General features: G+C 44.6%; 3 protein-coding genes across 5 annotated transcripts; all 3 read left to right on the top strand.

Annotated features, from left to right (window-relative positions):
* The first annotated feature begins 75 nt into the window (after nt 1–75).
* Nucleotides 76–5,289, top strand: LOC115795992 (uncharacterized). 3 transcript variants are annotated; one of them, XM_030752164.1, is made up of 6 exons: nt 78–482; nt 1,961–2,023; nt 2,108–2,583; nt 4,358–4,433; nt 4,520–4,627; nt 4,717–5,289. In XM_030752164.1, the coding sequence occupies exons 3-6, from the start codon at nt 2,142–2,144 to the stop codon at nt 5,063–5,065; spliced, it is 975 nt and encodes a 324-aa protein (XP_030608024.1). In that variant the 5' UTR covers nt 78–482; nt 1,961–2,023; nt 2,108–2,141; the 3' UTR covers nt 5,066–5,289. The 3 variants fall into 3 exon arrangements, with proteins under 3 accessions (XP_030608025.1, XP_030608024.1, XP_030608023.1); XM_030752163.1 differs by lacking the exon at nt 78–482 and adding an exon at nt 1,496–1,720; XM_030752165.1 differs by lacking the exon at nt 1,961–2,023 and having other exon boundaries at nt 76–482.
* A 4,040-nt stretch (nt 5,290–9,329) lies between these two features.
* Nucleotides 9,330–10,884, top strand: LOC115796030 (C-X-C chemokine receptor type 4-like). The gene is made up of 4 exons (XM_030752231.1): nt 9,330–9,377; nt 9,472–9,686; nt 9,785–10,068; nt 10,152–10,884. Exons 1-4 carry the CDS (start codon nt 9,363–9,365, stop codon nt 10,745–10,747), a joined length of 1,110 nt encoding a protein of 369 aa, XP_030608091.1. The 5' UTR covers nt 9,330–9,362; the 3' UTR covers nt 10,748–10,884.
* A 6,151-nt stretch (nt 10,885–17,035) lies between these two features.
* On the top strand, nt 17,036–22,107 carry mcm6 (minichromosome maintenance complex component 6). The gene is made up of 18 exons (XM_030752186.1): nt 17,036–17,247; nt 17,432–17,578; nt 17,737–17,847; nt 18,015–18,102; nt 18,192–18,353; nt 18,436–18,601; nt 18,693–18,841; nt 18,927–19,077; nt 19,164–19,305; nt 19,484–19,625; nt 19,737–19,844; nt 20,000–20,155; nt 20,255–20,383; nt 20,476–20,640; nt 20,881–21,010; nt 21,099–21,296; nt 21,384–21,523; nt 21,621–22,107. The coding sequence occupies exons 1-18, from the start codon at nt 17,150–17,152 to the stop codon at nt 21,729–21,731; spliced, it is 2,493 nt and encodes an 830-aa protein (XP_030608046.1). The 5' UTR covers nt 17,036–17,149; the 3' UTR covers nt 21,732–22,107.
* Nucleotides 22,108–23,125: the final 1,018 nt, after the last annotated feature.

Here is a 23,125-nt window from a genome sequence, read left to right as displayed (position 1 = left end):
TACATACGTTTTTTTTCTTTAAATTTGATATTCTAACATTAAACAATACAGCACAAAATTGATTTATGTAATGTGGGTCTAGGCAAAGTTATTTCATAAAGTTCATTTGTAGTTCTAAACATATTTAGGGTGTTTTTTTCTTCACTTCTCTCCAAAGATGTTATTCCTTTCTCCTACAGCCTCAATTGCAACTATACGCAAATGACAGTGCAGTGCAGTTTCTTTAATAATCCACACAAACCAGTCTGATTCTATTTCTTAAGCTCGTCCAGTTGGTGGCAGCAACGGGACATTTTTTTTTCATCCTTTAAACAATAACAGAAAGAGAAGCAAACCAGGCAGAAACGCTCGGAGCCCTGAGGATCACGCGACAGCGAATCCTGTTTCATCCTCGCGCAGCTTGAAGTTTGCTGTCCTCGAGCCCAACTACACACAGCCTCACATTCGCGAGCTCACCGAGGCGCGAGCCAGAATGTGAACAAGTAAGTGCGCGCTGCATTTCAGCTTCAGTTATACAAAAACAAAACAAAACAAAAAAGCAGCGGTGAGGGAGGCTAACGTGTTAGAGCCGGTTAAGTGTGCAGGAGCAAAGACGAAGTCGTGTCCTTGCTTCAGAGCCCAGTGTGGTTCTGAGCAGAGGTGTCCATCAGCCACCTGTGTGGTCTTTGTGTTAGAGCCGGTGTTACGTCGAGCCGCGTTTCCCCATCAGATACGGTTTCCCCAGCGTCTCTGCGCCGCCCACCAGCGTCTCTGCGCCGCCCACGCGGCAAAAAACGCGCGTGCTTGTTCAGCGCTCGTAACCAGCGCACCGTGCTTGCGCCGCAAGAAAACTACGGACACCGTGAAAGCTCAAACAACGTGTTTCGGCGAAGTTGTCCCACTTTTTGCAAATGCGCTCCCATCAGATACGTGCGCTCTCTCTCTCTCTCTATGTTTAGATGTTTATCGATAGATGGATAGATAGATAGATACTCCATATAGCCCATGCGGATAGCTCTATATAACCCAAAACTGGGTAAACACATCTTGATAGCCTAATAACAGCCATCAGATACCGTTCCCCCTGTTTTAAACTGGGGAACGTTTCCTGATGGCTGTCCCTGGGCCATCAGGACGCGTTCCCCCAGATTAACACAGGGGGAACGGTATCTGATGGCTGTCCCTGGGCCATCAGGACGCGTTCCCCCAGATTAACACAGGGGGAACGGTTTCTGATGGCTGTCCCTGGGCCATCAGAATGTGTTCCCCCAGTTTAACACAGGGGGAACGGTTTCTGACGGCTGTTATTAGGCTATCAAGATGTGTTCACCCAGTTTTGGGTTATATAGAGCTATCCGCATGGGCTATATGGAGTATCTATCTATCTTTCGATAAACATCTAAACATAGAGAGAGAGAGAGCGCACGTATCTGATGGGAGCGCATTTGCAAAAAGTGGGACAACTTCGCCGAAACACGTTGTTTGAGCTTTCACGGTGTCCGTAGTTCTCTTGCGGCTCAAGCACGGCGGTGTGGTTACGAGCGCTGAACAAGCACGCGCGATTTTTGCCGCGTGAGCGGCGCAGAGACGCTGGGGAAACCGTATCTGATGGGGAAACGCGGCTCGACGTAACACCTGTTAGCTTAGCCGGAATGCTAAACATCAGCTAAGCATCAGACTTCTGACTGGAAATGTTGAAGTTGGGTATAGTTATACCAGCGTTTCCAGCCGCAGAGAGCCAGTACGGTGAACCTGTGTCAAAACTTGTGATTGAAAAAAATAATAATATGAAAACAGTTTATATGCGCATATATATATATATATATATATTGAATATATTGTATTACCTGACAGTAAACCTGTATGAAAGATGAGAGCATTTCAACATAACTTTACAGATAAAGTGCAGTTGAAAGGAGGGTCAGTTCTGAAAGGTTCTGTTGGACATTTATTTGTTACCTCACATGCTTAAATTACGCAGGCTCGATGCAGATTGCTGGAGTTCCTACACTCAGTCATTGTCTTTCAAAGTACAATATTACAGGTAAGACAATAAGAAACGTTTTCATCTAGACTCAGTGTATTTGTAAAATAATGCATGAGGAGTCACTGTTGCTCTTGGTCACAGGTCATTTGAGTGCTGTGTGAAGTGGAAAGGATCCATGAGTCCCCAGCGTTCCAACAGTCGGCCAAAGGCCTCCAAGAAGAACACCCAGAAAAGTCCCACGCCAAAAGAAGAATTTGTCCAGCGTTGGCTGAGAGGTCAGAGCCAGAGGCTGAGAAAGGCCAAAACTGGTGACGGCATCGGTTGCACAGGTCGAGGGAAGAAGTGTGACATCTTCGACTTAATCAACAACGCTCAGGATGAGGAGTGTGTTGGTGGAGAGGATGGGGGAAAGGCTGTAGAGATAACTGATCAAGGACTGGATGATTCGGAGGAGTACTGTGTCTCTGTTTGCAACAGCACAGAATCTGGCCCCTCTCTTTATCTCGCCAATACCAGAAAACCGAGGCCTTCGCAGAACCTGTGCTCAGCCTGTCGGAAGCTCTATCAGAAGGCAAAGAAGATAAAAACACCAGTCATAAACAAAGTGCTGGACAATGGTGAGTGCACTCATGGAAATATGAAAATGTCTGTGGAAAGAAATTCATGCTGTAGCTACCAGTCCAAAGAAAAGATGTATAACTGGTAATAATTTTGGAGAAATATTTTTTATAGCAGGGCAGCACGGTGGCGCAGTGTTTAGCTCTGCTGCCTCACAGTTGGAATACCATCTGGAAGGCCTGGGTTCGATTCCACCTCGCGCTTACTTGTTCACATTCCACACTCGCTGTGTGGAGTTTGCATGTTCTCCCTGTGCTTGCATGGGTTTCCTCCGGGTACTCCGGTTTCCTCCCACAGTCCAAAGACATGCACTTACTGGGGTTAGGTTAATTGGCTACTCTAAATTGCCCATAGGTGTGAATGTGAGTGTGAAAGGTTGTTTGTCTCTGTTGGCCCTGTGACAGGCTGGTGACCTGTTCAGGGTGTACCCCGCCTCTCGTCCTATGACAGCTGGGATAGGCTCTAGTCCCCCCGCGACCCTGAACAGGATAAGCAGAAGTGGATGGATGGATTTTTTATAGCAGTCTTGCACTGCTTATATTAGCTGTAGGAAACATTTAATTGAATTTTTAAGCAGCTGCATAAAAACAAATAGAAAAATGTAACTACATATTTCAGAAAATATGGGATCAATATGGATCTGGCAAACTGGGCCCTGAACACCATTGATCGCATTTTCTCCACTATGAGATCGGGGAAAGGGTCCTAGTCCTAGTATCCCCGCTGGCTACGTAGTCGACTCGTGGAGTGTGTGGAGACCTGTGTGTCTTTCAGCTCTGTCGGTTGAGGACATGGAAGACGTATACATATTCGGCCTTTTGGTGGCAGGATCTCTCCTGTCTGGGCTTGGAGGATATCTGCTTTACCGGGAAATTAAGAGAATCTGGGGAGCAGTTCGGCATTTGGCGAGACTGCAAAACCAGACGGATGGGCTATGCAGAGCCGCACAGACTCAGACTAAATACCTGATGGACCTGAGCTGCAGGCTGGATGCTTGCAGTCCAGCTGCAAATGTGCTCGCAGATGGAAAGGATTAGATCTGGAGATAAGGGTACGGTTCTGTACAGCGAGGTTGAGCACCGAGCAAATTTGGACCATTGGATATACTGAGAGTGTCCCAGTGAAACTAAAGGCTGCCGAGAAAAATAACAAGGCAGTCTGTCCCAAAACATTTGTATTATCAGGAATTCGGCTCCCTATGCTGGCCTTGAGGCTGGTAATCATATCTCTCCGGGTCGACGTGACAGCAGATGCACTCCCCCGCCTCTACCTTCCTTTTGTAATTTGTGGGAACTGGGATCTGGACTACCACGACTGCTAACGCACGTCCATCACTATCAGCAAACTGGTTAGGCGGGAGCTAGGTCCTGGCTCCACAATGCCCTGACCCTCTCGTCTCTGTCGGCATCCCCACCCCTACCCCTCCTGCCCCACCATGTTGCTATCCCAGGCTTTGAATGTGCGATATGCTTTTGCTGAGGTGTTTTTTTGGAATCTTGTAAGGTGCTCATTATGAGCACAGTACAAGATGAATTTTTTTTTTTAACCTAACTCTTCCATTGTTTTTTGTTTACCTTTTCCTGGGATTGATTGTGCTGGCATCGCCCTTAGAGATGGGTGGCTGCGGCTGCATTTACTGGTATCAGATTGATAGCTTGATAGCACAGATTGATAGCACTCCTCCTTTGTCATCACTATTAACAACAACAGCAGCAAATAATAAAGCTGTGTTAAACACAGACCTGTAACAGTCTTCTTCTGATTCTTGCTCAGATCCCAAGTCTCTGACATGTGACCAGTGGGTGCTGACCAAAAAGTGGACACCTCAAAGGCTGCCTAATGCAAGAGGGTAAGAATGAGTGTAGTGTGTGTGTGTGTTATACAAATTACTATGATATTTAAACTGATAATACCTCCACCCGTGTGCTTTGTCAGGAAGCTTTTGAGCCATGTAACAAAGCTGAAGAATGCCTGTGCGAAACAAAGTGAGCTATGTGTGGGAGGATCCTCCACCTGTTCAAGGCCACACACTTTCCTCCATAGGTAACCCGTCTGCTCACATAACACATGCTTCCTCTGACCGCCGCTGTTTTCACATAAGATGACTCGTATGTGGTGTGTTGTTGTGTCAGGAACCTCAGACGGTGCATTAAAGTGAAAAAGGAGAGGAAGAGGAAGAGGAACAGGAGGAAGAGACCAAGAGACGATTCCCAGGGTTCCCGTGTCGCTAAGCAGCAGCGTCTCCATGGCAACACTCCCATCAGGATCAACTGCGTGGATGTTGAGCCAAACAGCCACCAAGAAGGCAGCAGCCAAGGGAACACGGATGTGACTGTTGAGGCGATGACCTCCTCTGTGACATGGAAAACTACTAAACCAAACAGTGCGTCCAGTCAGAGGGCATCAAAGAAGATGGGTGGATTCAGAAAGTTGCTGGCTGAGCTGCGGAGCAAGAGCAGCATCATCAGAGAAACGCGTTAGTGAGGTGACAGCATTCAGGGGTAGATGTAGCTTTTACGTGTGATCTGCTTTTCTTTAGTGTTGTTCAGCTCAGGTGTTACCTGTTCGATGCCATATGCCTGTAGTTTATTGACAGTACTGTTGCAGTTCCATGCACTTTTTGTTTTTCCTTTTAAATTTCAAAATAAGATTTATTTAATTTTTCTTACAACTGGACATCTGTGAATAAATGTTTATAACGTTGATCATGCAGCATGCCTTTTTCATGGCAACAGCAGCACTACAATAAGATCACTCAGTAGTTGTGTTGCGTTTCAAAACCAAACCTGCGATTCCAAATTTTTACATTTCACAAAATCAGCTTACAGTTCAAAATCAAATGTAATTTAAAACACTTGCTTATTTACATGTTCACCATCCCACAGTGTGCAAAGAAAATGTAGATTACACTGAGACATAAAACAGTAATCTGCTCAGTATGCATGGTGTCCACAGCATGCACGCTACTTCCTGCTCCAGCTGTTCAGTGCGCTGCAATTCAGGAAGGTTTACAGTTGCACAGTGTCACAGCATTGAGTTGTGACACAGATCACTGCTCCACTCCCAAGTGGTGTATCCACAATGATGGGATTATTGAATGACACAGTGAATCCAAAAACAAACTGAATAGGATACGAAGAGGCTTTGGAAAATATTTGAAACTTTGGTTGGAACTGACCGACACATGTGCCATCCTTTCTTAAAATTTGTCTTGGCTATTAATTACAAAAAAAGAAAAAAGCAAAGCCAGTAAGCTATATAAACATTATTATATCACACTTGGTGTTTACTAGTTGTTCTAGATGTCATCCTGATGACAAAACCACTTGACACAAAACTGTAGTCAAAGGGAACCCGTCTGCACATTAACGGTTTGATTAATATTGATAAAGTTTATAAGAGGGAAAACAGAACTAATGACTAATGCAGGCAACCCACTATCTGAAGAGAGCATCACAAGGGCTACGTCCTGTCTTCTACCTCTGGGGATGTAAACAGCTGTTTGAAGTCAACTTAGGGTAAAATTTTGGAAACATCCCTTCAGAGAGAAACTCTTCCTACTTTGAAGGAGTGCTGCATCTGAAACGGAGGCTGTGATGCTATTTTTTGGATTGTGTGAAAGTGTGTAATAAGGCAGTGGAGGTGAGGTAAATGGTTGTGGTGTATGCAGGTGTAATGGTAGGTCAGGATATCCCAAAATAGTTTTTATCACATAATCAACTTGGAAGATGAATCAATGACAAAGTGGCTATTTTCTGAAGGTATAACTACAGTTGTGCTTTTTATTTATTTGTTTGTTCTTTTTTTTAAATATCTCAAAGAATCTGGATGGAAATCCACCTCTATAGGTACACAGAAGTCCCAGTTACTTTAGGGAAGAAAGGTAAATCCATCCATCCTTTTTCTCAACACAGTTGCCCATCCCAGCTGGGACAGGGAAAGACGTGGGGTACACGCTGGACAGGTCACCAGTCCCTGTCCATCATAGGAGCCATGTATCTGTTTACAGTTGCAGTGTCAAATGGTACTACTCAAACTGGATTCTGTAGCCTCAACAACAGTCACCCATATCTTTCTGTAAATTCTGGAAAATTAGCAACTCATACGAGTTTGTGGCTTTTAACTAGGACTCAGTATATTTCTGCCAAAACACTCTTTGTCATTGCCTAATATAAAATCTGCTGGTTGTGACTGTGTTCCTCTAATTTGAAGCGCTTTTTGAAGACTGCTGTCAAACCCTTTTTTCTAACAACCCACATGGTGGCGCCACTTCTCTTCATAACCAGCATGCACAGACTGACTCTATAGCTCTGTGTGCACTAACACAAACATAAACATAAATGTAACCTGCAAAAAGCACATACATCCAAGGTTAATGCTCATAAGAAGTATGGATAATGTGGTGAATAAAGTAGGTAATGACACAGTAAAGGGCTCCTCACTGGAGTTGTTTAGGCCTGCTTCTGTCAGCACAGCAGGAAAGGTACAGGTGTAATCAATAACATTAATGATCACTAAGTGTCCCAGAGAGCCAGTATGCACAATAACCCGGGCCCTGCAGCTGGTACAGCTCAGAGTAAAGCAGTTTTTAACTGATGTCACCACTGTCACCTGTATGAATCCTACTATGAGCCGTCCCAGTGTCAGCTGTTACAAAGTTTACTCTTCAGCAGCACAACAGGTCAGTGCAGGCGCTTACTGCTACAAGCAGGAGCACCAAGAAATCTTATTATACAGTATATTTGTATTTTTAGTTAGTTTTTCTTTCCAATTACGTTTTTGGTCAGTTCCAAAGGTGAATTTGTTTCATTTAAGTTTTTTTTTTAGTTACAGTGGTTGTCTTACTTTTTAAAATTATTACAGTATGAGGAACCAAATATGGTAACTTGATTTGCATCATAACAATAAAAACAAAAAACTCTTGTAATATCCTCCAATAACACTCTCTGAGAGTTTTAATGAGTTTCCTATAAAGGGTTACAAAGGATTAAGCTGAACTAAAACATTTTTACATCGGTCAGCACTCCAAAAGGAAAGCGTTTTAAACCGGTGTTATTTTTTCAGATGTTTGTGCTGATACTGTGAATGGTAGGAGGAGGAAGGGTGGGGAAAGTGAGAGGCAGATAAGGAACCAGAGGATTGAGTCTTCACAGTGTTAACAGATTTTAAAAGTTTGTTTGTTTTGGAGTAGCCTTACTGTTTGCTTAGAGGATGAATGTGTTGGGAGAGGATGGAGAGCTGCAGCCAGAGCTGCCGGGGCCTCGTCAGGAAATGTGCCTGCTTCATAGAGAAGAGCTGATGAGGTGATTCATTAATAAACTACCTTAAAAAGCTACCACAAATGTACCACAAAGGTACAATATTGTTCATTTAGATCCCTATTTATTCTTCCTGGGGTCCAACTGTCAGACTACAGATCATCCACAAACTGAATAAAACACATTAAAAATTAATTTTCATCCATAGCCCCAGGCCAGATTTTAAAAGCATCTCACATTATCAACATTATAAAGCTAAAAAGAGAGAAGGCAGGGGAAAAAAAAAACAGCCATACTAAAGGGAAGCCAGGTGGTATCAGGGTTAGACGAAACTGATCGTCAGTAAACCATCTCTTTAACTGACGTTTAAAAGTGCTGCATGTGCTGTGCTCTCTGATACTGATGGGTGTCGAGCAAAGGAATAATGCAGTCACGTCTAATCGAACATCCTGTGATTTGTTTTCTGCTTGCTCTAATGGTAATAAAGTGGTGGAGGAGCCGTATTATGTAAATTTTTAAAAATAAGATGGATGTATTAATATATATCAAAACACAGTGAGCTATGCTTCTGTAGAAATAAACAGTGGTGATAGTAGCGAGGTCTTTTGTCAAAGATTTTCTGAGTTCTTCTCAATACGTAAATGTTTCTTATATTAATGGCACGATTGGATGCCAGCCTGTCCTCCCCCCTCATCCACGACAGCCTGGCATGCACACCATCCACATCGTCCTTCAGTGAGCAGTGAAGAGTAACATGGGCAGCTCTGTTTTGAGTGAGCTGGATCTTACTGAGGTCACTACACCAAATAACTAAATTCTGCAGTGGTTCATAAACAAGCAAACCACCTTAAAAGAGTAATAATGACTGTTTAGTAAAGGCTCCAGAGGGATGTGTTCCTGCAAATATCAGTGTTGAAATAGCAAAACAAAACCGCCTTGATTTTGTTCTCAGGAAGGTGACACACTGGTATCACAACTCTCGCTTCACTGACAGTCAAAGCTCAGAGGCAGACTGTCTGGTGAACTCAGCAGAAAAACCCTGATAATCATCATCTTGCATTCATTTGCTGGATATTTTGTTCCATGGCTCCTCAGCATGCACGCTCCTGTATGCATTATATGAGACAGTGATGCAAACAGGACAAGTATATTCACAGTCTGCTGAGGCACCCCTGCTGCCTGTCCTGATTTAACCAAGCATGGACTTTTGAAGGGTTACTGTTGTGCGCACACAAACACACATTATTTATTGTCTGATTTGCATCAACATCCTTTCCTATTGCCAATAGAACCTGATTATCACAAACCAGAGGTCTTGGGGCTAAAACAATTCACAGTGCGGGCACACACTGCAGTATCCTGTGATAGATATCAGCACCTGACACCTCGAAAACAGGAAAAACGTTTCAGCAGGAACACAGATGTGTTGGTGTTTGAGGGAGGAGCATGAAAACAGCTATTTAACCCCAGCAAACAGAAAGCTCAGCTTCACTCTACAAAGGAGAGCAGCCATCTCCATCATGTCCTACTATGAGGTAGAGCTCATATAACCAAGCATGGAAACTTTTAACTCTGTTCACAAATCTGTGATTGCCTTCTCTCTAATCATTATTTATCATCTGTCTCTAGCACATCGTCGTGGAATATGACTACAATGACACAGGCTCTGGATCTGGGTCTGGGTCTGGGGACTTTGGGGAGGATCTGGAGGAGCCCTGTGGTGTGGAGCATGTGATGACTGCTGAGTTTCAGCAAGTGTTCTTGCCTGTTGTTTATGCCCTTATCTTCATTCTGGGCATCACTGGAAACGGCTTGGTTGTCCTAGTACTGGGCTGCCAACGCAGGTGAGAGGATGAGTGACTGATGGTTGAAGCTTTGTCTTCAATGAATTGTTGAGAGGTGGGAAAGGAGCATAAATGTGATTCCGTTTTTCTGTCTACAGGTCGAAATGCAGCCTCACAGACTGGTACCGCCTGCATCTCTCTGCTGCTGATCTCCTCTTTGTTCTGGCTCTGCCATTCTGGGCGGTGGATGCAGCTTTGGCTGACTGGCGTTTCGGAGCAGCCACCTGCATTGGAGTGCATGTGATCTACACGGTCAACCTGTATGGCAGCGTGCTCATCCTGGCATTCATCAGCTTGGACCGGTACCTCGCAGTGGTCCGAGCCACAGACACCAACACCAGTGGGCTGAGGCAGCTGCTGGCTCACAAGCTGGTGTATGTAGGTGAGTATCAAAAGGCTGCTCTGCCTTCTGTTAGTCTTCTTTTCTGATCAGTCCCTCACTTATCTTCTTCTTCCTCCCTGAAGGTGCCTGGTTGCCTGCTGGCCTGCTGGCAGTGCCAGACTTTATATTTGCCCGCACTCAGGAAGGAGGAGAGGGGTCCACTCTGTGCCAGAGATTCTACCCAGAAGACAATGCTCCTCTCTGGGTTGCAGTCTTCCACCTCCAGCTCGTACTGGTGGGTCTGGTGATCCCCGGACTGGTGCTCCTGGTGTGTTACTGTGTCATTGTCACCAGGCTGACCCGAGGCCCACTAGGGGGCCAAAGGCAGAAGCGACGGGCGGTCAGGACTACCATCGCACTGGTGCTCTGCTTCTTTGTGTGCTGGCTCCCTTATGGAGCGGGCATTTCTGTGGACGCTCTGCTGCGCTTGGATGTCCTGCCACGCAGCTGCAGGCTGGAAGCTGCTTTAGGCGTGTGGCTGGCAGTGGCTGAGCCTATGGCATTCGCTCACTGCTGCCTGAACCCACTGCTGTATGCCTTCCTGGGGGCCGGGTTCAAGAATTCAGCCCGCAGAGCCCTCACTCTGAGCCGGGCCTCAAGTTTGAAGGTTTTACCACGAAGACGCCCTGGGACCTCAACAACCACAGAGTCCGAGTCTTCCAGTTTACATTCCAGCTAGTATTTGCATCTGTTGTTGATGTGAATGTATTGTGTGTATATGTATATATGAGAGAGTAAGGAGCAGTCTGCTGGTTCATGACTTGTCTTCTCCCTCATTTTTGGGGTATCTTTTGTAAATAGTGTTATGTGTGTGTGTGTGTGTGCTTTCATACTGTTGTAGATGTTTGTAATAAAAAAAATTACTAAATAAGCTGTGAATGGGTCTTTTTTTATGTACCTTCCTGTATGAAACTGTGAATTTCTGGTTTACACAATCACTCAACCACAACTAGTTCCACCATCAGCTCGTTCTCTCAACGGGTGAGATACAAATCATTAAAACCCCCAACTACACAATTAAATTGGTGCCCAGCTAGCTAATGAGAAGAGGGGATGATGGCAATACAGTGTTATCGCAAAACCGCACACTGGAAAGAGACAGGAAAAGTGGAATAGGAAGAACAAGCCTGAATCAAATGTCTTTGGTCTTAATTGCCAGATGATAACTGCTTTTGTCCCGACGTTTCAAGTCAGGGGTGTTTTCTGGCACAGACTTTAAACAAACAAAAAAAAAACCCATTAGTTGGTGTGTTGCGTGCTTTATTATCAGCTTGTATCCCTACATTTTGATTCATTATCATTCAGCTGTGTACCATCTGAATCCACTGATCCAGAGCATGAACACAACAAAGGTCTTTTGAAAAATGAAACCAGGCTTTTTAAGATGCAACATGTGATAACAAGGTGTGGTGTGATAATGCACAAGCGTGTGTGTGTGTGTGTGCATGCGTGAGTGAGGGGGGTGTGTGTTGATGTTTTTGCGTCAGTCTTTTGGGGGTGCAGGTAAGATTTATGCTGATGATATAAACAGTTTGCTGCTTTTACATGAGAAAGAAGGGAGCATGAGGGGGTCAGGAGGTCCATTTTTCCAGTACCTTAATGCACAAGTGCTTCCCACATACCAACTTCCACTTGGAAGTGAGAGAAACAGAAGCTGGAAGTTTGCTGTGTCCTGTTTCCTGGAGTGAAGACGAGGAGAGGATGAGGAGGAGAGCTGTGAGAGACACAGAAAGGAAAAATACAGTAAGTCGGCTCCATGATTACATTTAACTCTGTGGCAGCATGCTGAGGTGCACATCACTACTGCTGCATCCTTTTATTTGCTCCCAGTGTATATCTGTAGAAATGTGTGCAGAAATGAAAGAAGACCTTTTATATACTGCATCCTCCCTGCATCTCTCCCAGACACACTGAAGCATTCACACATTAACACGCACACCCCAACATGCGCCTGCACACACACACACACACACACACACACACACACACACACACACACACACACACACACACACACACACACACACACACACACACACAGTTCACTTCTATTCATAGTGTATTCAAAACAGGAAAGACTTCCTGTGGCTCATTTTAGGAAAAACAAGCAGCTAAAACAATCAGACAGTGGAGCAGCTCTGCACTCACAAACTAAATCATTCACAATGAAGGATTTCAAAGACCTGAACAAGCTTCACAAATAACCAGGTGTAAAGGTGGAAGATATAAATACCATACTGACTTTTTTTGTTGAGTTTTAGTGCTCCAGATCCTTAGGCTTGTACCTTCTTATAAAAGTAAATCTATTACTTGCAGTTAACATTTGCAAAGACATTCATGGTCAGCAGAAGATAAATGACGATGAAGAGCCCCTGAATCTTCATCTAGGCCCTTTTAGTTCCATTACTTTGTTTCCACTCACAGACAGCAGGCCTGTAAAGGATTTTTTGTATCTTTTACAGTATTTGTCTAGTATAATTACTAAATGCTATAATTCCAAAATGCTAATTATGTATTTAACCTAGTGGTTATATATTTATTGTGTTTGGGTTCATTTTTTAACTGCTGTAATAAATGATGTTTGGGATAAATAAGTTGTATTTGATCTCAGTCTATTTGAATTAAAGATGTTCAAAATGTAAAAACATATTTGCTAAACATTAGCATGCTAGCATTATTATTGTGAGCATGCTAATGTTTAGCATTTAAATGATGCCTAGCATTGAAATGGTTAGCATAAGGAAGATAACTTTAACTTTATGTTAGCTCACTAGCATGCCTACTGCAACACCAAAGACAGTGCATTAAAAAGCTCAGTCTTTCTCGGAGTAAGTCTTGGCATCTGTGTTGAAACGCCTTTGGACACTTATTTGGGCAGTTATCTTGAAGTGATAAATGAATTTGAATAGTCAGCAGGACATAACTGCATTAAAAACAGAGAGGAAACTGTATTGTACCAGGATAGACTCTTTTTGCCATCAGATCTGATTTTATTCTTCACAGATTCAACACGGTGCTGGAAACATTCCTCAGAAAGTTTGATCCGTGGTGACATGAGAGCATCCCACAGTTGCTGCTGATTAGTCAGCTGCATATCCAGGCTTCTGGGTCACTTAGTGGATTTCAACTCAGGATTCTTTGAGTGCCATGTCTCACGCTCATTATGACTCTCCTACAACTTTAATTTCTATCAACAGACACTCATTATCCTAGCTGGTGAGGCTACTGATTCCTGACTGAGGTCTACTGACTCAGGAACAATCCACCGCTTGGCTCCTACATCTTATCTTTGTGTTTCACACAAATGATGTTCTAAGACTGGGCGTGAAGTAAGTCTACAGTCGTAAGAACAGCTGTGACTGTATGCATGTGAACATTTAAGCTGAGTCACTGCAATTTTACATCCAGTTTACAGAAAGACACAAGAAACAATGAGAATGTGTCAGCAGCTGAATACAAATAAACCAGGAAACAACTCTTTTATAAACCATCTTTTTCCTCTCCTCTTTCATATCCTGCTTATATTTTCCTCCACTGTACTATTTCTCACCAGTTACCAGAAATCTACACAATATCAACACTAAGTTTTACTATACCACAATAATGTGTTACTACAGGCAGTGCAGCGTGCATTCGGGTCTGCTTATATAAAATCGTTAGTAGTAATAATGCCATAGAGCATTAATATTATTGATAGTTCTGCCATATCTTATTTAAATACAAATTCAAACCTTATGTGAAAAGTCCTTCTCATCAACCATCAGAGCACTTGTGTTGTGGTGGATATGTGTGAGTACGTGTGTGTGTGTGTGTGTGTGTGTGTGTGTGTGTGTGTGTGCTCGCCTACAGATGGTCAGGTTCCCTCATATTCAGACACGACTGGGTTTCCTGCTGCCGAACAATCGTGGGAAAAGCAGAGGTCAAGACAAAAGCAGAAATAAAGAGAGAGGGAGACTGGGTTGCATCCAAATGGCTCACAATGACTTCCTGCTTTTTTCCTGGTGGATTAATACAATGTGACAGGTGAAACCAATAGCCTGCTGGCTGATGTTTGTATTGACTTCAGCAGGTGGAGACGTGAGAATGATGTGGGAACAAAAATAGAAATTAATAGAATAATAGAGCAGAAATGAACGTTTGCCCTGACAGGTGGTCTTGGGACTGAGCTCTGCTCACTGTGGACTTTGTGTGCAGTTTGCATGGTAGTGTTTTGCATGGGTTTCCTTTGGGTGCTTCAACCCTAAACTGAAAGGCATCTTAAGACAAACATGTTAGAGATTCTCATGTCAGTGTTTTTGACCAACAGACTGACCTTAAAACTAAAGCTGTGATTTAGAGCAGTTGAAGAACACATACTACACCACAGCATTATGGCACTGCAAAGCAGCTCTAAAGGCATTTTATGAATTCATTAAAGTGTATTAAACAATTACACAAACACAATAAACTGTATATACATATAAAAACGCTTAAATCCTTTTATATCTGTGTTATTACCATATAAAACATGCTTGTACTTTACATGAGATATTTTGTAGTCTTAGTGACTGCTCAAAGTGTTTTAGACTTCTCTTTATGACTTATTTTCAGCTATTACAGCACATAGTCACGTCCACTTGGCCCTGGGGGTTGCAGGCAGTTTGGCTCTACTTTTCTCCCCATGAGTAGTTTGCTTATTTGTCTCCCCCCCCCCCCCCCCCCCCCCCCCCCCCCCCCCCCCAAATGAACAAATAACTTCCTCCACTGCTCTCTCAAAGTCATTCTAATACAGACCTCTTTTAATTAAATTTTCTCAATAAGCAGAATTTCAAGAAGCTTCTGTCATAAAAGCCACAGTTCACTCCCACTGTCCAAAGAGATTAAAGTGGGAAAGCCAGTTGCGATTACTGTCTCTGGGGGCTCTTCAGGCGCCGTTCCCAACAAAGGCTCTGTTTGACTATCAAAAAGTGCTCATAAGGCGGTGGGTTCATTTGGCTACAACAGCTTCTCCGGTCAGCTGGATCATGAATTGCAGTTGTGATTTTTTTTTTTTCCCATAGAGTATACTTTCCCATAGCTGAAATGAATACATGTTCACAATAGCATTTTTTTTCCCATCTGGATGAAGAACCACATGACAACACAAAGAAGGAGGCAGTGTGATGGCTTTCTGCAACATGGATGTAATCCCTCAGCTGTGTCTGAGGAGTTTCTGTCCCACCTGGACATCTCATTTCCCCGGTTTAACAGTCTTTAGGAACTTCACCTGTAGTTACAAACCCATGCTCCAAACTTTCACTAAAGACGTCACACCCTTAAATCAAACAGTACATGTCTGCAGTCCAATAGCTCAGATTTAACACCACTTCAGCAACATAGCAGAACAAACGTACACAACAAGGACACGCAGAGCAATGTTTGCCATTCAGTTGGGAGTTGTGTCTTTCTGCTCACAGCACAAAACTACAAAAAAGAAATATGATCTTTGGAAAATTGCATTATTTGCTATCTGTAGAAACTGTAGTAATATTGTACTTTTAGAAATAAAATATAATCCTGCTCCATGTCATGGATAGCATCATCTCTGCGGCAGATAATACTTTGAAAATAAATGCACAGCATGAGCTGACAAGTAAACTAAAAACATGCAGAAACATGAGTGTTCACTGCCCTCCAGTGGTCACACTGCACACACTGACTGTACATTTAAGGTTGTATCAAAATGGCAACACTGATGCTAGTGTGTTTTCTCCTCTGCACAGTTTTGACTACATACTTGTAACTCTACTCCCTTCACCTCACAAATCTGAGTCATACTTTATAAAATAATATTCAACAAAAACACAAGATGTATGCTTATAAAGTGCACTGAGTGGTCTGACTGGTACTGAGTTTCATGAACAAGGCTGATGTGCAGAGCTGTGGCAACTATAATAAAGCTGATGAGTCGTACCATGAATCTGTGGGAAAGAGTTGTTGAAAGCTAGGCTAAGTCAGGAGTGGCAGAGACATATGTGAGGGTGGTGCAGGACATGTATGAGGACAGTGAGACAGTGGTAAGGTGTGCGGTGGGAGTGACAGGGTTAAAGGTGGAGGTGGGATTACATCAGGGATCAGCTCTGAGTATCTTCTTGTTTGCAGTGGTGATGGACAGTTTAACAGAAGACGTCAGGCACAAACAGGACTGTGGGTTTGCAGACGACACTGTAAAGGTTTACAAGATGATAGTGAGACCAGCTGTGATGTATGGTTTGGAGATGATGGCACTGACAAAAAGACAGGAAATGAGTGCATCTGAGGGACAGCTCAGGCTGAGCACTTTGGAGAGGAGACAAAGTTAGAGAGGCAAGGCTGAGATGGATTGGCCATGTGCAGAGGAGGGGAAAGTGGATATACTGGATAAAGGAGGTTGAATATGGAACTGCTAGAAAAGAGGAGAAGAGGAAAACCGCAGGGAAGATTTGTGGATGTAGACTGGTGTGACAGAGGAGGATGATAGGGACAGGGTGAGATGGAGGTGGAAGATCGACTGTGGCGACACCTAACGGGAGCAGCTGAAAGAAGAAGATGAAGCGCCTAAACATTTTAGCCAGCAAAGGCTCAAGTGCTATCCTCACTGCCACTGTCAGTTCAACTGCATTTATAGCCAGCCCACCGCAGTTTCAGGTTTAACATCTGGTAGGTAGGACCTCGTCTTTAATGCTTCTATAACTATAACACAATGCACGTGCTCGAGAAAGGATTGGTCAGCTCTGTGCACGCGTGTCTAACAGTTTTGAACCCTTTTCCTCGCTGTTTGTTCCTCCTCTGAACTTTACTGGTTAGCACAGGGAGCGTAACGCGGGAAAGGACGAAATGACCCTGCCCCAATTTACGTTGTCGCCTCTAATTGGCTACAAACTCAGGAATCTTTCCAGAGCGTCGCAGATTGGTCAAAAGCGGCGCGCCAAACATCACGTGGTCTCGCTTTTCGCGCGAAACCGGGCTCTGTTGTCCGGATCTGAGCGTGCCGTGCTTGACAGTGTGGAGAGGAGCAGCTCGTCTGTGTGATTTGCAAACAGTTTTCGACTCTTTTCCTATCGCAGTGTGATAGCGTTGCAGCATGGATGTCGCCACAGCCACCGCGGAGAATGCCGGGGCGATGGTGAAGGACGAGCTGGCTGAGAAGTGCCAGAAGTTATTCCAGGCTTTCTTAGAGGAGTAAGTTTTGCATCATCAGGTTTTATTGTCTTGTTGTCGGTCGAAACGTGCTCGGCAAGACTTGCTGGCATGGCACCACTCTTTTAATCAGTAATTGTATGGATCGCTGGCTGTTTTGATCGGCTGCTGTTAGCGTATTTTTACTGCTTTTCTTAGTTTTCTCGTTTCCTGTGTCACTGTGCAGATTTCAGACCGGGGATGGGGAGGTGAAGTATGTCCGGGAGGCCGAGGAGCTGATCAGGCCTGAGAGAAACACTCTGCTGGTAAGCTTCACTGACTTGGAGGGCTTCAACCAGGAACTGGCCACAACCATCCAGGAGGAGTACTACAGGTGAGCAGACCACTTGACCACCGAGTCATGGGTACCATATTTTCCTGATCTCTAATTTGAATACTGAATTGGGAAAATGCTCTGCTGCAATTTGATGTGACGTGTAAAGCTGCGGAGTAACCAGCAGTGGGCTAACCTGAGGGATTCTCTGTTTCCAGAGTGTATCCCTACCTCTGCAGAGCAGTACGCAACTTTGCTCGGGATCATGGGAATGTTCCTCTCAACAAAGAGTTCTACATGGCTATAGAAGATCTGCCCACCAGACACAAGTAAGACCACCATGTACATCTCTTAAAGGGACAGTCCAAATATGATTATTTTTCTCTTGCCTGGACCGCTGTTAATCCATCTAGATTCCTTCAGTGTTTAGTTTCCTAGTCGTGGCTGTAGAAATGAGAAAGTAAATGTAAAGTCTCTTTTCCTGTGTTAAACATAGGATCCGTGAGTTGTCTTCCATGCGTATTGGTAGCCTGGTGAGAATCAGCGGTCAGGTGGTGAGGACGCACCCAGTCCACCCTGAACTGGTGAGCTATTTAGATCAGTGAAGAGGACACAAAAGTCCAATTAAACTTGTCTTTTTATCATTAAACTCCATCTGCCTTGCTTGGTGCAGGTGAGCGGTACCTTCCTGTGCTTGGACTGCCAGGCGGTGATCAAAGATGTCCCTCAGCAGTTCAAATACTCCCCTCCGACCATCTGCAGAAACCCCGTCTGCAACAACCGCTCCCGCTTCCACCTCGACACACACAAATCCAAGTTCATCGACTTTCAGAAGGTAACTGAGGCGTGCTTGCTTGGAATAACGTGAACTCGAGCCCTGAGTTTTCTGACTGAGGCTGATGCCTGTCTGTGTTCAGGTGCGTATCCAGGAGACGCAGGCGGAGCTGCCTCGCGGTTCCATCCCACGCTCCCTTGAGATCATCCTGAGGGCAGAGGCTGTGGAGACGGCTCAGGCTGGAGACCGCTGTGACTTCACTGGGACCCTCATTGTCGTGCCAGATGTGTCTCAGCTCAGCACTCCAGGTATATATATTTTTTCATAATAATCAGTAATGAACAAAATTGTCTTGTGGTGGTTTTTGGTTTTTCATGACTGCCTCTTTGTCACCTCCAGGTGTGCGAGCAGAGACCAGTACCCGTGTAGCAGGAGGTCCTCAGGGCTTTGACTCTGAGGGTTTGAGGGGACTGAAAGCTCTAGGAGTCAGAGAGCTGTCATACAGACTGGCCTTCCTGGCCTGCAACGTGGCCCCCACCAACCCACGAGTAAGAAACTCGCTCCAGGACTAAAAATGCAGCCGAGTTCCAAATCTTCCCATCCAATTACAAACGTGTGTCTTCTTTATTGCAGTTTGGTGGTAAGGAGCTACGGGAGGAGGAGCAGACCGCTGAAAGCATCAAGAGCCAGATGACGGAGAAGGAGTGGGAGAAAGTGTTTGAGATGAGCCAGGACAAGAACCTGTATCACAACCTGTGCACCAGCCTCTTCCCCACCATCCACGGTCAGTGATCGGACCTCCGTTGAGTCTGTCCTGTAACGGTGGACGCTCTCGTAGTTCTTTGTTAAAGCTGTGACTTGATGGTGCAGGTAATGATGAGGTGAAGCGCGGCATCCTGCTGATGCTCTTCGGAGGCGTTCCCAAGACGACCATGGAGGGGACCTCGCTGAGAGGAGACATTAACGTGTGCATCGTGGGAGACCCGAGTACTGCAAAGAGCCAGTTCCTCAAGTGTGTAACACAATTAATGCCTTCACTGATTTGCTTTTTTATGAAGTGTTTGTAAATATTTGAGATTTTATTCTGCCTCCTGTCACAAAGACTTTAGTGTTCTCTTTGCTGTAGCGAATGTGTTGTTCACACACCCGAGAGTGAAAACTGTGATTTTTAAACGTGTGTATGTTTGCAGGCATGTGGAGGAGTTCAGTCCCAGAGCGGTGTACACCAGCGGTAAGGCCAGCAGTGCTGCAGGTCTGACAGCAGCCGTGGTCCGAGACGAGGAGTCCCATGAGTTTGTCATCGAGGCTGGAGCTCTGATGCTTGCTGACAATGTGAGTATCACGAGTTCTGAAGGGCAGCAAAGGACGTATTTTTACTTTTTTTTTTTTTTTTTTTTTTATATATTTAGTGCAATTAACAGTGGTTAATTGGTTTGGTTTCAGGGTGTTTGCTGCATTGACGAGTTTGATAAGATGGACATCAAGGATCAGGTGGCCATCCACGAAGCCATGGAGCAGCAGACCATCAGCATCACCAAAGCTGGAGTCAAGGTGACCCGTCCGCCTCAGCGACTGTGACACTTAGGCTTTCAAAACGCTCCACTGTTAAACTTTAAACACTCACATTACGCAGTCCAAGCAGAAGGTGCACTGCTATCAAATTAGGTTACAGTAGAATAACCAGATCGTTCCTCCTCTTCTCTCAGGCTACCCTGAACGCTCGCACATCCATCCTGGCTGCTGCCAACCCCGTCAGTGGACGCTACGACCGCAGCAAGAGTCTGAAGCAGAACGTCAACCTGACCGCCCCCATCATGAGCCGCTTTGACCTCTTCTTCATCCTGGTGGATGAGTGCAATGAGGTACTGTCTCAGCATGCTGTGCTCAGTGGCTGAGCTTTATGTTCCCTTTATTTATGGTGACTTAGTTAAATACTGCAGCTAAAAATCTGTGTATCCTAGGTGACAGACTACGCCATCGCCAGGCGCATCGTGGATCTGCACTCCCGTGTGGAGGAGTCAGTGGACAGACTGTACTCTCTGGATGAGATCCGCAGATACCTGCTCTTCGCCAGGCAGTTCAAACCCAAGGTGGGTTTGTGAGTGTCTGCACGCAGCGACACCAGCAATTCAGATTTTGCTGTTTACACGTGTGCTTTAAATGAACCGTTGGGCTTCCGTAGATCTCCAGCGAATCAGAAGAGTTCATCGTCGAACAGTACAAGCGTCTCCGCCAGCGTGACGGCTCAGGGGGTGTGTCCAAGTCTGCCTGGAGGATCACTGTGCGACAGCTGGAGAGCATGATCCGCCTCTCAGAGGCCATGGCACGTATGCACTGCTGCGACGAAGTACGTACAAAAACACACACAAGGTTTACTTACTGCATGCAACATGAAACTTGGCACATAGCAAACAAGATACTGAGCAATTGGGGTCAAATTTAATACTACAAGAGTCAGTTTAACTTGCCTTTAAAAGAAAAAAAGCATCCTTTCAAAATAAAAGGCCAGACTGTGAATCACTGTGACTCCTCACATGCATCTTATATTATACCAAATCTGGCTTTTCCTTTTACTCCATGCTTCTAGGTTCAGCCCAAACACGTGAAGGAAGCGTTCCGTCTTTTGAACAAATCTATCATCAGAGTCGAGACGCCGGACGTCAACCTGGAGCCAGAGGAAGAACTGGAGGAGGAGGAGGAGCAGCAGCAAGAAGAAGGTAATAATGCACAAATGGAAATGTAGAGAATACATTAAATCAAACTGTCCATCACCAGTGTTGATTTAATGTAAACTTGTCTCTGCAGGTAACAACATCCCAAATGGAGTCAACGGTCATGTGGATGGTGTTGACGGCCTTGCTAATGGAATTAATGGTCATGTCGATGGTGTGAATGGCCACGCTGAGCCCAGCGGCCAGCCCAAACCCTCTCTTCGCCTGTCTTTCGCTGAGTACAAACGCATCTCCAACCTGCTGGTCCTACATCTGCGCAGAGCAGAGGACGGTAAGAGGCGTTTTCCACCTTAATTTGTTATCCGCGCTATCGCTTTTAACATTGTTTCTTACATTTTTCTTGCTGTTCGTGTTGCAGCTGAGGAGGAGGAGGACCTGAAGAAAAGTTCCGTGGTGAACTGGTATCTGAAGGAGATCGAGTCAGAGATCGACTCTGAGGAGGAGCTCATCAATAAGAAGGGTCTGATAGAAAAGGTCATCCACAGGCTGGTGCACTATGTAAGTCTCTGTTTTATTTTATTTTTAAATTTGCAGTGATTCGCCAACTGTAGATGTATTCATTTACAATAACTCCTGCATGAATCTCTTCCTCAAGGATCACATCCTCATCCAGCTGTCTCAGGCTGGGCTGAAGGGTTCAGAGTCTGCAAGCACAGAAGAAGAAGCTGTTCTGGTTGTAAACCCCAACTACATCCTGGAAGACTGAACTCCTCCTGCAAACCCTCACTGATGTTGATCTCCGCTTTCTCGAGTCTTAGGACAAGAGTTGTTGTTCAGAATGTGTTTAATGCTCATATGTACCACAGACATAATGGAGGCATTGGAGATGCTGTTATTTTGAGTTTCTCTACTGTACAAAGATAAAGTTTTGTGGCTCTTAAAGATGTAAATATGCTGCCCTCTTCTCCAGCTGTTTGTTCACCTCTCTTTGACTTAGTTTATTGTGGTTTTCAATAACTATAAATATTATAAGTATTTATACTTATATATGGCTTCCTTCCATGGCTTAAAGTGTTTTTTGTATTATAATTATGACTTTGAGTAAATGAATTGTTGGTTCAATAAATGTTGACAAACCCAAATTTGCTTCATGCTGTGCTCATAACGACCACTAGATGGCAGCAGTTTCAGTCTATTAGTGCCACTGCGCATGCTCAATTAGCAGTTACGCAACCAACATGGCGGCGTCCTCACTGAGAGTAGCCAGGACAGCATTGAAAGGTAAAAGATTAGTTTTATTCATGTTGCAACACAAAAGGATTTATTAAACTAGCATATTTGTTATCGGGTGGCGATAACTGTGGAAGTTATTTCTGTAAATAACGTTTTACATGTTGTGGTTTTGCACTGGAGCCCTCGTATTGACCTGGTCGCAGAGGAAACGTAAGTCAGATTTCCAGTGATAGTTTAATTTGTCCCACAGGTACGCACCTGATCCCCGGCCGGTGGCTGCTCACACAGAGCAGTGAAACCCAGGCGGTGCGTCCTAGCCTGCGGCTGTACGTCTGCTCCAGGATGGTGTCACAGAGGAGCAGCGACGGAGGGAGAGCCCAGGAGGAGGCGGAGGAACGGGAGGGTCCCGAGTACATCCCCAAGAGAAAAGCCAAGAACCCAATGACGAAAATCGGCTATGCCTGGTAAAGCATCTTTTAACCAAAACCTGCGAGAAATGTCTCGAAGCTACACCACTGAACATACATACAACCAGGAACAGTGTAAAAGTCAAGGAATTACAGCTATTTTATGCAGTCCAGGGGCTCTAAGTAAGTATTTTAGCACTGTGATTGCAGGCAGTGACTTGAGATCGATTCAGACGCTTGGAAAATGCAGAACTTTTCTAGTTCTAGTGTAAACTCTGCTAGCAAAGAGTTTGAGTTTCTATACAGGGATATTATTACTATTATTCTAGTGTAACTGTGTTCACAGATGTATAGCTGACTTTCTTGGATGCAGTACTTATCATTATCATAGCACATGCTTTCCATTCTTGAGTCCAATAGTTTGTTTCAGTGTGCTGCAATCACACTAGGGAAAACACTGGTTGGACCAAAATAATTGCATCTGTGTGCAATGAACTTGTGGTTGCCTTTGAAATGGTTG

The sequence above is a fragment of the Archocentrus centrarchus genome, chromosome 17, assembly GCF_007364275.1.
Source record: "Archocentrus centrarchus isolate MPI-CPG fArcCen1 chromosome 17, fArcCen1, whole genome shotgun sequence".
NCBI classification, from domain to species: Eukaryota; Metazoa; Chordata; class Actinopteri; order Cichliformes; family Cichlidae; genus Archocentrus; species Archocentrus centrarchus.
Note: the sequence above shows the minus strand (reverse complement) of the source record. Positions and strands in the feature narration are given on the sequence as shown.

Excerpts from the sequence above, each read along its gene's own strand:
- mcm6 (XM_030752186.1), top strand. The coding sequence starts at position 17,150 with ATGGATGTCGCCACAGCCACCGCGGAGAATGCCGGGGCGATGGTGAAG. Across the intron at positions 17,248-17,431 it reads TTCCAGGCTTTCTTAGAGGA|ATTTCAGACCGGGGATGGGG; the intron begins GTAAGTTTTGCA and ends GTCACTGTGCAG. Across the intron at positions 18,103-18,191 it reads ACCCAGTCCACCCTGAACTG|GTGAGCGGTACCTTCCTGTG; the intron begins GTGAGCTATTTA and ends TGCTTGGTGCAG.
- LOC115796030 (XM_030752231.1), top strand. Across the intron at positions 9,687-9,784 it reads GTACTGGGCTGCCAACGCAG|GTCGAAATGCAGCCTCACAG; the intron begins GTGAGAGGATGA and ends TTCTGTCTACAG. Across the intron at positions 10,069-10,151 it reads TCACAAGCTGGTGTATGTAG|GTGCCTGGTTGCCTGCTGGC; the intron begins GTGAGTATCAAA and ends TCCTCCCTGAAG.
- LOC115795992 (XM_030752163.1), top strand. The coding sequence starts at position 1,671 with ATGTTGAAGTTGGGTATAGTTATACCAGCGTTTCCAGCCGCAGAGAGC. Across the intron at positions 1,721-1,960 it reads TTTCCAGCCGCAGAGAGCCA|GCTCGATGCAGATTGCTGGA; the intron begins GTACGGTGAACC and ends TAAATTACGCAG. Across the intron at positions 2,584-4,357 it reads AAACAAAGTGCTGGACAATG|ATCCCAAGTCTCTGACATGT; the intron begins GTGAGTGCACTC and ends ATTCTTGCTCAG.